Source organism: Mus pahari, chromosome 14 (assembly GCF_900095145.1).
Source record: "Mus pahari chromosome 14, PAHARI_EIJ_v1.1, whole genome shotgun sequence".
In the NCBI taxonomy this organism is placed as follows: Eukaryota; Metazoa; Chordata; class Mammalia; order Rodentia; family Muridae; genus Mus; species Mus pahari.
The window spans coordinates 73,455,815-73,469,121 of NC_034603.1; the positions used below are offsets into that span (position 1 = coordinate 73,455,815).

General features: G+C 46.3%; 1 protein-coding gene across 2 annotated transcripts in view; it reads left to right on the forward strand.

Annotated features, from left to right (window-relative positions):
* Window positions 1-13,105, forward strand: part of Map3k3 (mitogen-activated protein kinase kinase kinase 3) — a 67,645-nt gene extending 54,540 nt beyond the window's left edge. The window contains exons 7-16 of one of the 2 annotated variants that reach the window (XM_021212155.2): window positions 183-316; window positions 2,955-3,028; window positions 4,647-4,714; window positions 4,908-5,000; window positions 5,628-5,819; window positions 6,425-6,573; window positions 7,155-7,286; window positions 7,759-7,888; window positions 8,376-8,553; window positions 10,045-11,526. In XM_021212155.2, the coding sequence (XP_021067814.1) occupies window positions 183-316; window positions 2,955-3,028; window positions 4,647-4,714; window positions 4,908-5,000; window positions 5,628-5,819; window positions 6,425-6,573; window positions 7,155-7,286; window positions 7,759-7,888; window positions 8,376-8,553; window positions 10,045-10,273 (1,379 nt within the window). In that variant the 3' untranslated portion in view covers window positions 10,274-11,526. Of the gene's footprint in view, window positions 1-182; window positions 317-2,954; window positions 3,029-4,646; window positions 4,715-4,907; window positions 5,001-5,627; window positions 5,820-6,424; window positions 6,574-7,154; window positions 7,287-7,758; window positions 7,889-8,375; window positions 8,554-10,044 lie in introns of both variants that reach the window. The other variant, XM_029545924.1, reaches the window with a different exon arrangement.
* The last annotated feature ends 202 nt before the right edge of the window (window positions 13,106-13,307 follow it).

Below are 13,307 nucleotides of genomic sequence, written 5' to 3' on the forward strand. Positions count from 1 at the left end.
TCCATCTCTGAAAGTTCCTTGTCAAGGAAGGGATGGTGTTTGCTTCCTCAAGTTGGACATGCTGAATTGCATGACTGTCTCAATTGCATCCCTGACCTCTTGGGATCAGTATTATCTCTGGCCCTGCTCCTCTGTGCCACATCTTGGCTCTGTTGTTAAAGGGTCTTCTTTCTGTACTGTAGGCTCCCAGAACCCTGGCCGAAGCTCTCCTCCCCCTGGTTATGTACCTGAGCGACAACAGCACATTGCCCGGCAAGGATCTTATACGAGCATCAACAGTGAAGGTGAATTCATCCCAGAGACCAGCGAGCAATGTGTGAGTATGAGGGTGTGGAGATGGGGTGTTAGGGTATACCATGACTTGTGTCAGACCGAGACTATGATGGGACTCTCAGTGACCCCATTACAGACACGAGGAGTTTGATGCCATCTCATCATGCTTTGAGAACCATTTCTGCCCTAGGATGGATTACTCCTTTGAAGGGCCGAAGGTCAGTCTTTCTAAACATGAGATCTAAATCTAACCTCAGTGGTGTTAGGTGACCACTTCATGATAATTCACCGCTGGGTTCTCACTAGGCCCCTTGCAGAGCAACTGTGTGTACTTTATTCAGCAGTTTTAACTATGAACAGCCCCGAACTGACAGATTATGTTTTTCATTGGCTACATTTTAGTTTTGCTATGTCTTGGTGAAGGTGAGGAGGGGGTTATAAATTAGACTGGCAGGACCAGTAAAATAACATGATTTTGCCAATAGCTGTATTTGGTACAAGTTGGTATTAAAACAGTATACCTTTATTATTTTAGTATCTTTAGATTGGAAGTCCAAACATGACTACAGTGTTTTGGGTTTTTTTTCCTCATGGTCTCACAGGGCTACACTCAAGGCACTATGCAAGCTTTCCTGAGCTTGAGGTTCTTAGCACACTCTAGTTCCTTGTACTTGGTAGGACTGGTAGGACTGTAGCCCTTTTCTTTGTTAGAGGTTGTTCAAGACGTTTCTCAGATTCTAGAGGCTACCTCCAATTCATTGTTATTTATTCCTCTCATAGCATGGCCTTCTTCAAGGCTGGTCTGACTCTGTTGTTCCAGTCTACACAGATGGAGTCTTTATAACATAATGAGTAGCATTCCTATCCTCTTGGCCTTAGCTCATTGGCTAGAACTACCCAGTTCTCCTTGCACTCAAGGGAAGGGTAACTCATTGGTCACCGAATAAAGTGTTCACAATGGCTTAGCAAATTTTGATGACTAGTTTTTTTAACCAGTAGCTTACTTAATAAAAATTACACTTTGGATTAATTAACTGAGTAACAGCAAGAACTCTGCTTTTTTTTTTCCTTTTCCCCCTTCAGTGATCTTGCCTTTACTGCAACAAGATAAGTTGCTTCAAGTTTCTGAGGTTTGGCTTAAGAAGGGAAATTTTCTAGTAGATAAAATAGCCACAGAAGGCTCAAGATTAGTAGTACCCATTTCAGACAGCTCAGAACTGCCTGTAATTCTAGCTGCAGGGGATCTGACATTGTCTTCTGACCTTTGTGGGTACTTGCATATCCCCCCTACACACAGATATATACATACACATAAACAAAACTAAAAAATAAATATTTACAAGGGAGGAGGACTGTGAAGATGGTATATCAGTTAAGAGTTCTTGATGCTCTTGAAGAAAATCCAAATTTGGTTTCTATCACCTATACTGGCTGGCTTAAATTTGCCTATAATTTCATCTTGGGATATCTGGCATCTCTTTTACGCTCAGTGGGCTCCTCTACTCATATGTGCAAGCACCACACACACAATTTAATATCAGTATATGTGATATTTTACAGAAATCAAATTCCCATACCTTTAATTATTCAAGCTATAAAGGATGTGAGAAGCCTTTTAAACGCTCTCTTTCTTCTGTGTACACTCCAGGTAATTTTAAGTTTAGAGCAGTAAACTGGACTGCTTTTAGCTGCATATTTCTTCCCTGGGTTTTTTACTGACCATCCATCTGTATTAAGCATGGAGACTTTTCTTTGTCATCCCCTAAACAATACAATTTAACAACTTTCCACAGCATTTATGTTATTATATATAAGTTATCATGATGATGTAAAGTATACAGGAAAGGTGTGTGTGTATATGTGTGGTTTACCTACAAATACTATATTATATAAGGGTATGTGTGTGTGCATGCACATATACATATAAATAAATAATATTTTACTCTGACATCAGCAAGAGTCCTGGAACTAGCTCTCATGAATATAGAGTAATGACTGCTTTCTGAATTTGAAGGCTATAGTCCCATCTTTACCACTATGTCTGGGAGAGAGAGAAAAAAAAATGAAGCCTTTAGGAGATTGGTTGGGAAAAAAATCTATTCTGAAGGTTCTTTGTTATTGCGTTTGACTATAAGCTAGAAAAATATTTCTATTTATGTAGATACCTCTTACCTCTGCTTTAGAGCCAGGAGCTGGAAGTTTGTTTTTCTGGCACCAGCTGTGCAGTAACCATGTTTTTAGTTTGGATATGTCTCCTCACCTTTCTTGGTCTGCAGTGTTTATTGTGAAATGAGATAATGCTTATCTGTATAAACTGTGAATTATAGAGTATAAACAGAAGCATTAATGTCTCACCCAAACTTCATTGGAAACCTAACCGGGGCAGTGCCATGTCAAGTGCCACGCACTAATTTTGATGGGACAAGAAAGTGCCAACAAGAGAAAGAGTACCTCTGCTTTGCTCTATTGGCAGAGCCCTAAGGAAGCCAGCCAAACATTTTTTCTTCATCTTAGAAGCTTGCCTTTCAAACGAAGGGAGAATGGTAGCCTATAACCCTTCCTCCACTACATGGGGAAACAAAGACACCTCCATATTGTGACAAAAAGGAGCACATGCTAGCTGGGTCAGCTGGCTGAGATTTGAGTCAAACTGTGGTTTCATTGTGTGACTTGCCTTACAGATGCTAGATCCCCTCAGCAGTGCCGAAAATTCCTTGTCAGGAAGCTGCCAATCCTTGGACAGGTCAGCAGACAGGTATGGAGCTGCGGTGGTTTGGGTTAATAAGTAGGCATTTTTGGAATGGTTTTAAAAGAGTAGAATTGGCCAGTCCTTATCTCTGATACACAGGCCCAGGATTAAACAGTGGTGCTTCTAGAGAACCCTCAGCTTCCCAACACTCTGAGAGTGTTTAGGTGCACGGTAAAATAAACTTAGTAATGGTTTAGGAGAACAGCTCGCTCACTGTGGGCTGTGTTGCTCCCAGTCCTTTATGGTTTGACTTTGCACGTACTATATTCTGCCTACTCTTTAACCTCGTTACTGTGATTTGGATTGAGAAGTAATGGCTTGTTGAAACTTGAAAGAAAACAGGAATTCTCACACAAAGGTTGGTCTGTCCATTTTCTTTCTTCAAATGTTTCTGTTTTAATAAGAAGCTAGATAATTAGAAAACAGAATATCTACACACCTAACTTTTACCTCTTGATGTAAAATATTTGTTCTAACACTGGTAGAAGTCAGTGCTATGCTTTATATAGCCAAATGGCTATATGGTTCACCTATCGGTATCAAAGGTTTGTTTTGTTATTTTGCTCTGTTGAGACAAGTCCTCACTAGAATCTGAAAAGTTCAAGGTTCACTGAGAAACTCTGCCTCTAAAAATAAGAAGGAGAACAATTGGGAAAGATACCAGGTGTCAGTCTCTGGCCTTTACCTGCACATCCACAATCACATAGTGCATGCACACATACAAGGTACTTACATGTCAAAGGTCCATTCAGATTTAACTAGATGTTGGAAAAGATAGCTTAATTTACCAGCTTTCCTCTTGGTTCTTGGTTTCTCCATCTCTAAAAGGAGATGGTAGTCTAAAAGGAGGATGTCTGATACAGAAACAGACTGGAGTAGCATATCAGGTCTTAAGATTGACTCTGGCTTCCCGGCTATCTTTGATCATATAGAGAGAGGTGTTACATTTAACCTGTAGGCTATCAACTAGTGATAACACAGCAGTTGCTCTATAATTGGTACCTGTATTACTTGTATTATTTGTCCTAAGTTACAGAGGTATGAGGATTAAATGAGGAGAAGCTCACTCTGTAAAATAAGAAAGCATTCTCTGCCAGGCAGTGGCACCACACGCCTTTAAACTCAGCACTCGGAGCAGAGGCAGGCGGGTCTTTGTGAATTCAAGGCCAGCCTGATCTATAAAGTTGAGTTCCAGAATAGCCAGGGCTACATAGAGAAACCCTGCCTCAACAAACAAGGCGTTCTTTAAACTGCAACGTTTTCATTATTACTGCCTAGGCCAAGTGGGTTTGTTGTGGTGGTTTGTTTGGTTAGGTTTTTGCAGCTCTTCTCCTGCTATAGAGATTGGAGATTAGAAAGAAGGCGAAAAATGGAAAGGGGCAAACAGCCAGGGTAGAGGTCAGTAGAATAGGTAGAGGTACCCCTCCTGATTTTTGGCCTCAGGCTACTGAAGTATTGTGGTAGAGGGTATCAGACACCAGGCTCCAGGGAAAGCTGCTCTTCTCTACCTCTTTTTCTGAACATCATTTGGAAGGGAGAACACTTCAGGTGCCCTTCCTTCTGCCCTCTGGGCTACTCTAGACAGGCACTGAAGTTTATTTTATAGTCTTTTGTTTTTTTCTAGCCCATCCTTCAGGAAATCACAAATGTCCCGAGCCCGGAGCTTCCCGGACAACAGAAAGGAATGCTCAGGTAAGTTCTGCAGAATCTAGGCGGGCACTGCAGGGGTTGGGGAAGTGTCTTGTTGGAACCATAGATCCCTCTCAGTTGGAAAGCCAAAACGATATAGTAAGTTTCCTGGAAATTGTGAAGTCTTAGGCGCTCAAGTGAGTCATCCATGTTGATTCCCCCTGGGTCTAGTAATGGACTATCCTGTCTTCCTCAGAGCGGGAGACCCAGCTGTATGATAAAGGCGTCAAAGGTGGAACCTATCCCAGACGCTACCATGTGTCAGTGCATCACAAAGACTACAGTGATGGTGAGTGCTCTGCACTGGCCCCTGCTTGGTGGCTGGTCAAAGACCAAACTTTGCCTGGAAAAAAACACCACAAAAGGAGAGTTTAGGGGTGGATGGAAAGGAAACCAGTTGCTCTAGCTTCTGCGTTTTTCTCTTATTCCTGAGGCAGTGTGCCCTAGGCTTTAGGCAAAAAATACAAGGAACTAACCAGATATGGGGCCGGGGGGGGGGGGCTGGTTTTGGTCCATGAAAATGCTGCCACTGGGAATGTTGTCCTTTGAGTACATGTATGCTCCAGGGTGCCACCTTTTTAATGTCATCTTCTGTGGCAGCAACAAATAGACTAAAGCTGTGGCTGAGGGGTCAGGAGCAGAATGCTGAGCAGGTCACTTGGGCTGTGGTTAGCCTCTTTGTAGGGCCTGAGGATCAGTCTTACGCCTTCCCTGTGTTCGGGGCTTCTTGAACCAACAACTTCAGAATTTCTGCTTTTGTATTGATCTTAGGGTCTGGGACAGCCTTTCTGGCATGAATTGGGGGGGAAGGGCAGGTGGGATACACCTGAGCTGGTTGTCACTGTCCTCTGCTTTTCATATCTGGGTTTGTGGCCAGGCTCTGACTTGCTCTGTCCTCACTCTTATACCCTTTCAGGCAGAAGAACATTTCCCCGAATACGACGGCATCAAGGCAACCTGTTCACTCTGGTGCCCTCAAGTCGCTCCTTGAGCACAAATGGCGAGAACATGGGTGTAGCTGTACAATACCTGGACCCCCGTGGGCGCCTACGGAGTGCAGACAGCGAGAATGCCCTCACAGTGCAGGAAAGGAATGTGCCAACCAAATGTGAGAAGTATCCCTGACTAGGAGGGGGCTATGGGTGCTGACAAGCTACAGGGGCAAGAGCTCAACTGTGGTACACTGCTCTGGTGTATCCTTCCCACTTTTGAGAGAATTTTGAAAAAGGTACCACATCCTAGAATTTAGGCCTGATCCCATAGCCGTATGTATGATAAGCCATTTCTTCATCTTCAATTTTCCCATGTTTAAGCTAAAGAATGTATTCTTAATCCTTGCCATATCAGATATTTAGGAGCGAGTTAGGCACGATGGTACATGCCTGTAGTCTCAGCACTCAGGACAATGAGTCAGAAAGATCTAACATTTGAGAGCAGCTTGAGTTATATCATGAGTTCAAGGCCAATCTGTGTTATACACCAAGGCCTTATCTAAAAATCAAATGAACAGACGAAAAACCTGCATAGGAATTTTGAAAATAAGGTTAGTTGATGAGCACAGAATGCTATTTTACTAGTCTTGTGTTTGTCAGGACTCTGCCCTTAAGGTCCTGTCGACAAGGGCTTGGGCCTACAAGAGAAGGAAGGGGTAGATGGTGCTGGGTCCAAATACAGAAAGTTCATGCTCTAACGCTCTCCTGCTGCTCTCCGTAGCTCCTAGTGCTCCCATCAATTGGCGTCGGGGGAAGCTCCTGGGTCAAGGTGCCTTCGGCAGGGTCTACTTGTGCTATGATGTGGACACAGGACGTGAACTTGCTTCTAAGCAGGTCCAGTTTGACCCAGATAGTCCTGAGACAAGCAAGGTATGGCCTTCCCCATGCACCAACCTCCAGCCAAAACACCTATTGAGTACTTGCTAAAGTGATACAAGTTACTTCCCCATAACTTCTTCTCAAGCTCCCTTGCTGTTCATCTTAGCTCTAGCCAAGGGGTGAAGGGTCAGTGTCCCAAAGCAGCTGGAGCCCATGGGAAGACTGCCTCCATGCTAAAGTCCCTAGGAACCCAAACTGAGATGTGATGACCACTTCCCAAAAGGACACTCTTTGTACCCATTCCCCAAACAGTGCCTTGGCCCAGGAGGAAGCTGTGGAACTCACTCATTTGTTCTTTTGGAAGTAGGAGTCATACAGTCTGTACCTTAGTTTGAATAGGCAAGTAAAGTAGTTACTTTAACTAGGCTTCTATAGCCCCTCCTCCTCTGTGTAAGGAGTACTACATCCCAAGGGTTACTGAGCATTGTGACCAAGGGCTAGACAGTTGAGTTTGCTGTTCCCTAGCTGAAGTTCCCAAAGCAGATCCCTGTGAAAGAACAAGATCAGCTGACCCTAGGTGGGCAGAACTGGACCCTGAGTACCTAGGTAGGTGACCACTGGTCCCTCTTTAGGAGGTGAGTGCTCTGGAGTGTGAGATCCAGTTGCTGAAGAACTTGCAGCATGAGCGCATTGTGCAGTACTACGGCTGCCTGCGGGACCGTGCTGAGAAGATCCTCACCATCTTTATGGAGTATATGCCAGGGGTATGTGCCCTTGGATGCATGTGAAATTCACATAAGAGGCTTGACCTAGGGCTAGTGGCTGTGGGTGTGAGCCACTCTTGACCTGAGTCTGATCCCATGAGCTGGGAAACCATGTATAGTGATAGCAGGATTTGATGTCAGGAGGGCCCTTCCTGTGGCTACAGAGAGGGTGTGAGATGAAAAGTGGCCCAGGTTCCATCTAACTTGAGAGTCCTGAAGGGCTGGTCCATGTCAGCCTTTCCCTAGAGCAGTGGATCCCTTCAGCCTGGACTTTGTACCACTTGCTTTCGATAAGGACTGTTTGATGCTTTTCCCTAGCTATCTGACAGCTCCTGACAGAAGTGGCTCATACATGCAAATGAGACCCAAATGAATCCCTGCTTTACTACAGTCCTGGGGACTGGAAATAACTTTGTCTCCTCTCATAAGCCAGCCCTCAAGGGGACTCTCTTGACTCCTTGTGCTCTATTAGGGCTCTGTAAAAGACCAGTTGAAGGCCTACGGAGCTCTGACAGAGAGTGTAACCCGCAAGTATACCCGGCAGATTCTGGAGGGCATGTCATACCTGCACAGCAACATGATTGTGCATCGGGACATCAAGGGTGAGTGGAAAGAAAGCTGTGGCAGAGACATCAAGACCTAGGTTCAGCCAGACATAGTGGTGTAAACCTTTAACCCCAGGCAGATCCCTGTGCACTATGAGGCCAGATGGTCAGCAGAGTAAGTTCTAGGTCTGACAAACCTACATAGTGAGACCTAGGTTCAAGGCTACCATTCAGTTACCAGTAGACCAATCACCACTAACCACTCTGAGCTTTCTGGAAAAAAAAAAAAAAAAAAAAAACAGGATCCCAATTACTTCCTTAATTGGAGAAGAGTATACAAATTGATTAAACAGTATGGGGGAAATAATCCAAAATGCAAATCTAGACTATGGAGCAGATCCTTATACTGTGAGGCTTCCTGCAGCTCATGTCTAAGTCAGTGGTGGGTCTGGCCTTCCCACAGTTTTCAGGCACCTAGACAGGGAGATAACAGGAAAATAGAAGAGGGTGCAAACTGGTAGCTTCTGCCCTTTTGTGCCTTTAGGAGCCAATATCCTCCGAGACTCAGCTGGGAATGTGAAGCTTGGGGATTTTGGGGCCAGCAAACGCCTACAGACCATCTGCATGTCAGGGACAGGCATGCGCTCTGTCACTGGCACACCCTACTGGATGAGTCCTGAAGTCATCAGTGGCGAGGGCTACGGAAGAAAGGCAGACGTGTGGTGAGTACTGGTTATGCTATCTAGCTCCCTGACTGACTGAGCTGAAGGATCTCTAAATCAGACATGATCTTAGAGGCTTGACAGTCTGAGAGAGAGATGCTGAGGACCTACTCTTGCTGGCTGGTGTACCCAGGGATTGATTCTGTAGCGGGGTGAGGGGATAGATGCAGGGCACATTGACAAATGGAGTGAATTTTTATGCCAAACAACTAAGGGTTATTGCTAAGGACTTAAGCCACAGGAGTCAAAATCCCTCATGTTTGATGGATCTCTTTAAGAAGCGGGTTTGGGGTTGGGCCTAGTGGTTAACTCCTTTAATCCCAGCACTGGGGAGGCAGAGGCAGTCAGATCTCTGTGAGTTCAAGACCAGCCTGGTCTACATAGTGAGTTCCAAGCTGACCAGGAACATAACGAAGACTGTGTGAGAAAGGAAGAAGGGAGCGTAGGAAGGAAGGAAGAAGAAAAGAAAAGGTAGGTTCTAGAGCTAGGGAGGGTGGCTTGATGAGTAAGAATACTTGCTGTACAAGTATGAGGACCTAAGTTAAAATCCCTCACTCACACATAAAAACCAGGCACCCCTGTAACTCCAGCACTGGGAGGCAGACAGGTGGATCCAGAGAGGTCTCCGACCAGTCTAACCAAAAAAGTAACCTTCCATTTTAGTGAGAGACATTTGTCCTGCCTGCTTCCTGCTTCTGCATGTGCAAATACAGACATGATCAAATGCATATCACACACACACACACACACACACACACACACACAGCACAGGGTCTATTCTGAAGGCCTGGATTTGTCTCTTAAATGAGTAAACTCAGTCCCTTCTTGTGCCCAAATGGCTTGCATTTGACTTACTTAACTTTATATCTGACTTCAGAAAGAACCCAAGAGTTACAAAAACAACTCTCCTTGGAAAGTTATCCTGGGTCATCCAGCACAGGTGTCTAAACCCTAACTGCCAACCCTATAAATTGTCCTACATGGCAGCGGGGCTTCTGCAGCTGTGAGGCACTATCCTGCAGTATCTGGGTCCCTGTAAAAGAAAGGCGGGTCAGAGTGGGTAGTGGGAGATGTGGCAGAAGGTGCACAGGTTAGAGCGACTTAGTCAAGGAGTGGGAAACCGGAAGCCAAGAAACAAATGGCTAGGGGAAGCTATTGCTTAATATAGAATGTGCTGAATAGACACAAGGCTTTGGGTTCGAACTCTCACAAAATAGATAGGAGATGACACTCCCGAAACTCAAAAATCAAGGAAATAGGAACTATTTTCACCAACAGAAAAGTAATAGAGTTATCTTAGAGGCTCACAGTCTCAGTAAGTGCCCGAGTGCCATCTTTGCATGGCGGCACATATGTGTAACCCTGTCAGCCTTTAGCGTGGCCCATTTGCCCTTCAGTTTCGATCTGAGAAAGATGCCTCCTTCCATCACAGTGTAGAGTGGCTGAGAGCCTGAAGCTGGCTGACCAATGACATAAGGGTCTCTCTTCCAGGAGCCTGGGCTGCACTGTGGTGGAAATGCTGACAGAGAAACCACCTTGGGCAGAGTATGAAGCTATGGCTGCCATTTTCAAGATTGCCACCCAGCCTACCAATCCTCAGCTGCCCTCTCACATCTCAGAACACGGCAGGGACTTCCTGAGGCGTATATTTGTGGAAGCTCGTCAGAGACCCTCAGCTGAGGAGCTGCTCACACACCACTTTGCACAGCTAGTGTACTGAGCTCTCAAGGCTATGCAGCTGCCAGCTGCCACCTGCTGAGCAGGCAAGGGACTGCTGTCAGGCTCAGTGAAGTTGCTGCTTCTTCCAGGCGAGGCTATGACCGGTGGAGCATCGGTCCAGCCATTGTTTGTCTGTGCCCCATCTGCCGCTGGGACTCAAAGCCAGGATGGGATAGCTCTGGCATCAAGACTGGGAGCTCCAGCCTGTAAGACCCAAGAGCTTTAGCATCTTAAAGCTCAGTATGGTGGGAAGGGCTGGGAACAGTATGCAAGACTGCCATGGGTCCTGCCTGCCCTCAGATGCGTCCTAACACTGCAGACAGCACTGAAGTCAAGAGGGACTGGGGCACAGGACGTCCTCAAGGGTATGAACAGTGTTACTTCATTCAGAGTGTTACTTTGTTTCTCTCCCAATGTTTGGAGACCACCAGCGTATCTCTGGGCTGCATGAGCCCACCAAGCCTGAGGTAAAGCCCAGCATCCCCCAGCCAACAGAAGGTAGAGGTTTGGGCTGCCACACTAAGAGCTTCCAGGTATGAGGTGTCAGTCCTGTCTTACCAAAGATGAATGAAGCAAATGTTATGCTGCCTTATTCTGGGAAGGAGGAGCTATCCCGATAAGCAGGGCCTGAGAAATGGAGCTGCCTCCAGAAACTGGGGAGACCCAGTCTTGTCAATGCAATTGTCTCTGTTTTACAAGTTGGAGTCACTCTTATGCTGTTCCCAGTTTTAAAACTGGAGACTTTGCCCTCTGAGCTCTGGAGACCCATGTGGGCTTAGGCCTTGGACTGGATGGGAGAGCTGATGGCCTCCACCCCTGGCCTGCCCTCTGTTCCCTCGCTGGAGCAGAGAAAGTAGACAACACGAGTCAGGGCACCTGGCTCTGGGCAGGCAGCTTAGCAAAGTGTAGGGGGCCGTCTCAGGCTGTCTGCATCGCAAACCTGTCAGGCCCGAGCCCACTCCATGGGACACAAAGTCCTTGTGCTGCCACAACCATGTCCAAAGCCACCAGCTGTGCTCCTCAGCCTGCCCTGTCCACTTGTCATCAGCCTCATTCCCTTGTTCCTCCCACAGGGAGGATGCCAGTAGGGGTTAGGGAAAGAGTTATCTCCAAGCAGCTTAGAGTTGGCCATATTTACCTCAGCCTGGGTGCTGGTCCTTTCTTCCAGCCCCTTTCTTCCCCTCCAAATGTGCCTATTTCTAGAGCTCCTCCCTCCCAACTCCCAAATTTTTGGGAGTTATCATTAAAAGAAAGAAAAAAAAAAAAAAAGCCAATGCCCAGGGATGGGCATCTCCAGGGAGCTGGGGATTAGTGCCAGGCAGTTCTTTGCCAGCCATGCCCACTTCCCCATGGGCACAGAACAAGCCAAAGCCTTCGTTGTATGTTGACGATGCACTTTTATGAATGTAGTTTCTATCGCTGTTTTTAGCCTTTTCACATCATGTAATGTGAGGCCTTGTACTTGTTAATTTATATCTCAGATCCATATTTGATGGTTTTTATATATACATCAGTTCTAGACTGTTACCGGTGATGGACTCCTGAAGAGAACAGAATGGAAAGCAGCGGGTTTTGCAGATATGTGTGTTGCACGGTGCCAATTGGGCCTGGGCCCCTCTGTCTTATTTCCTTCCCTTGGGGGTCTGGCAGGCCACTCTCTAACTGCTCTGAAACCAATGAGCAAAGTCCTGCTTCCACCTCAGCCTTTGCCCAAAGTAGGGACTGGCCCCTCTTCTAGACCAAGGCTGCCAAAAGGCAGCTGGGCCTCTCCATGACCCCATCCTGATGGCTATATAGCACCCCTTAGCTTAGCCCTATCCACACCCCAAACCCAGAGGAGAGAGAGATTGGTGGACTGACAAGATGTTAGATGAAGCATCTCTGCTTGTCACAGGTTCAGGCTCTCATGGAGCTCCCCCATGTCCCCATGCGGGGGAGTGTATTACCTCATAGACAGTGCTTCTAAAATGAACTTAAAAGTAAGCCAACAAATTCTGCACTCCAAAGGGGGGAAAAAAAAAAAAGACACCTTTTTTTGTGCCAAAAACTGTGGACATGCTGGTTCAGCATCCTCAGGACCAAGCTATTAATTTATTTTTTTTCTTATCAACAAATCCAAATGACAAGTTGTGGGCCTCCAGGGTGGCCTGGGCCCAAAGGTTATGAAGGACGGTTTCCTAGCAGCCCTTGGCCTGCTGTGCAGAGATGCTACTCCACCTTCATTTGTTCTTCATTCCATGGGGTTTATCTGCCTTCACCAACCCCGCATGGAAGGGCCAGGCCTGGGTCAGGTGCACACTACCACCCTCCTGCCCCTCCCACTCGCCCAGCTCTGTGTCTGAATTGTGGAATGTGCAGAAGAACCTGCAGCCATAGTTACTGACTATATCTTGACTGAGGGCTTGCAGTGCAAAGCCAGGCCAGTGCATTACTTACAATAAAAGGGATCATTTATATCAAAAGGGTCCTGTGACCATGCTTTCTGGTGAAGGTGGTGGTGGGAATTTTTACAGGGATGGGTTGGGTACAATGCCTAACACCAAGTTTAGGCCTCTTAAATAGAACTTGAAATGGCTGCCAAAAGCAGCCTGTGATAACTTGGCCAAGGTGGTCCCTCTCCTTCCCTCTTATCCCAGCGTGTCACTGGGATAGCACTGGTCATCCATCTGAGCTGAATCTATCAATAGCTGAATTCCTAGGCCCATTCATGACATTTTGTAGTCTTCCTGGCCAAGGGGCTTCCCTTGGTCCCTTACAGAACATCAGTCAGAGGCAAAGTCTCACTATGTAGCTCTGCTGTCCTGGAACTCACTATATAGAACAGGCTGGTCTTGAATCCACAGACACCCACCTGCCTCTGCCTCCTGAGTGGTATTAAAAGCATGTGCTACCACACCCAGCCCAGCCACTGTTTCTTTCTTTTTTTTTTTTTTTTTTTTTGAGACAGGGTTTCTCTGTATAGTCCTGGCTGTCCTGGAACTCACTTTGTAGACCAGGCTGGCCTCGAACTCAGAAATCCGCCTGCCTCTGCCTCC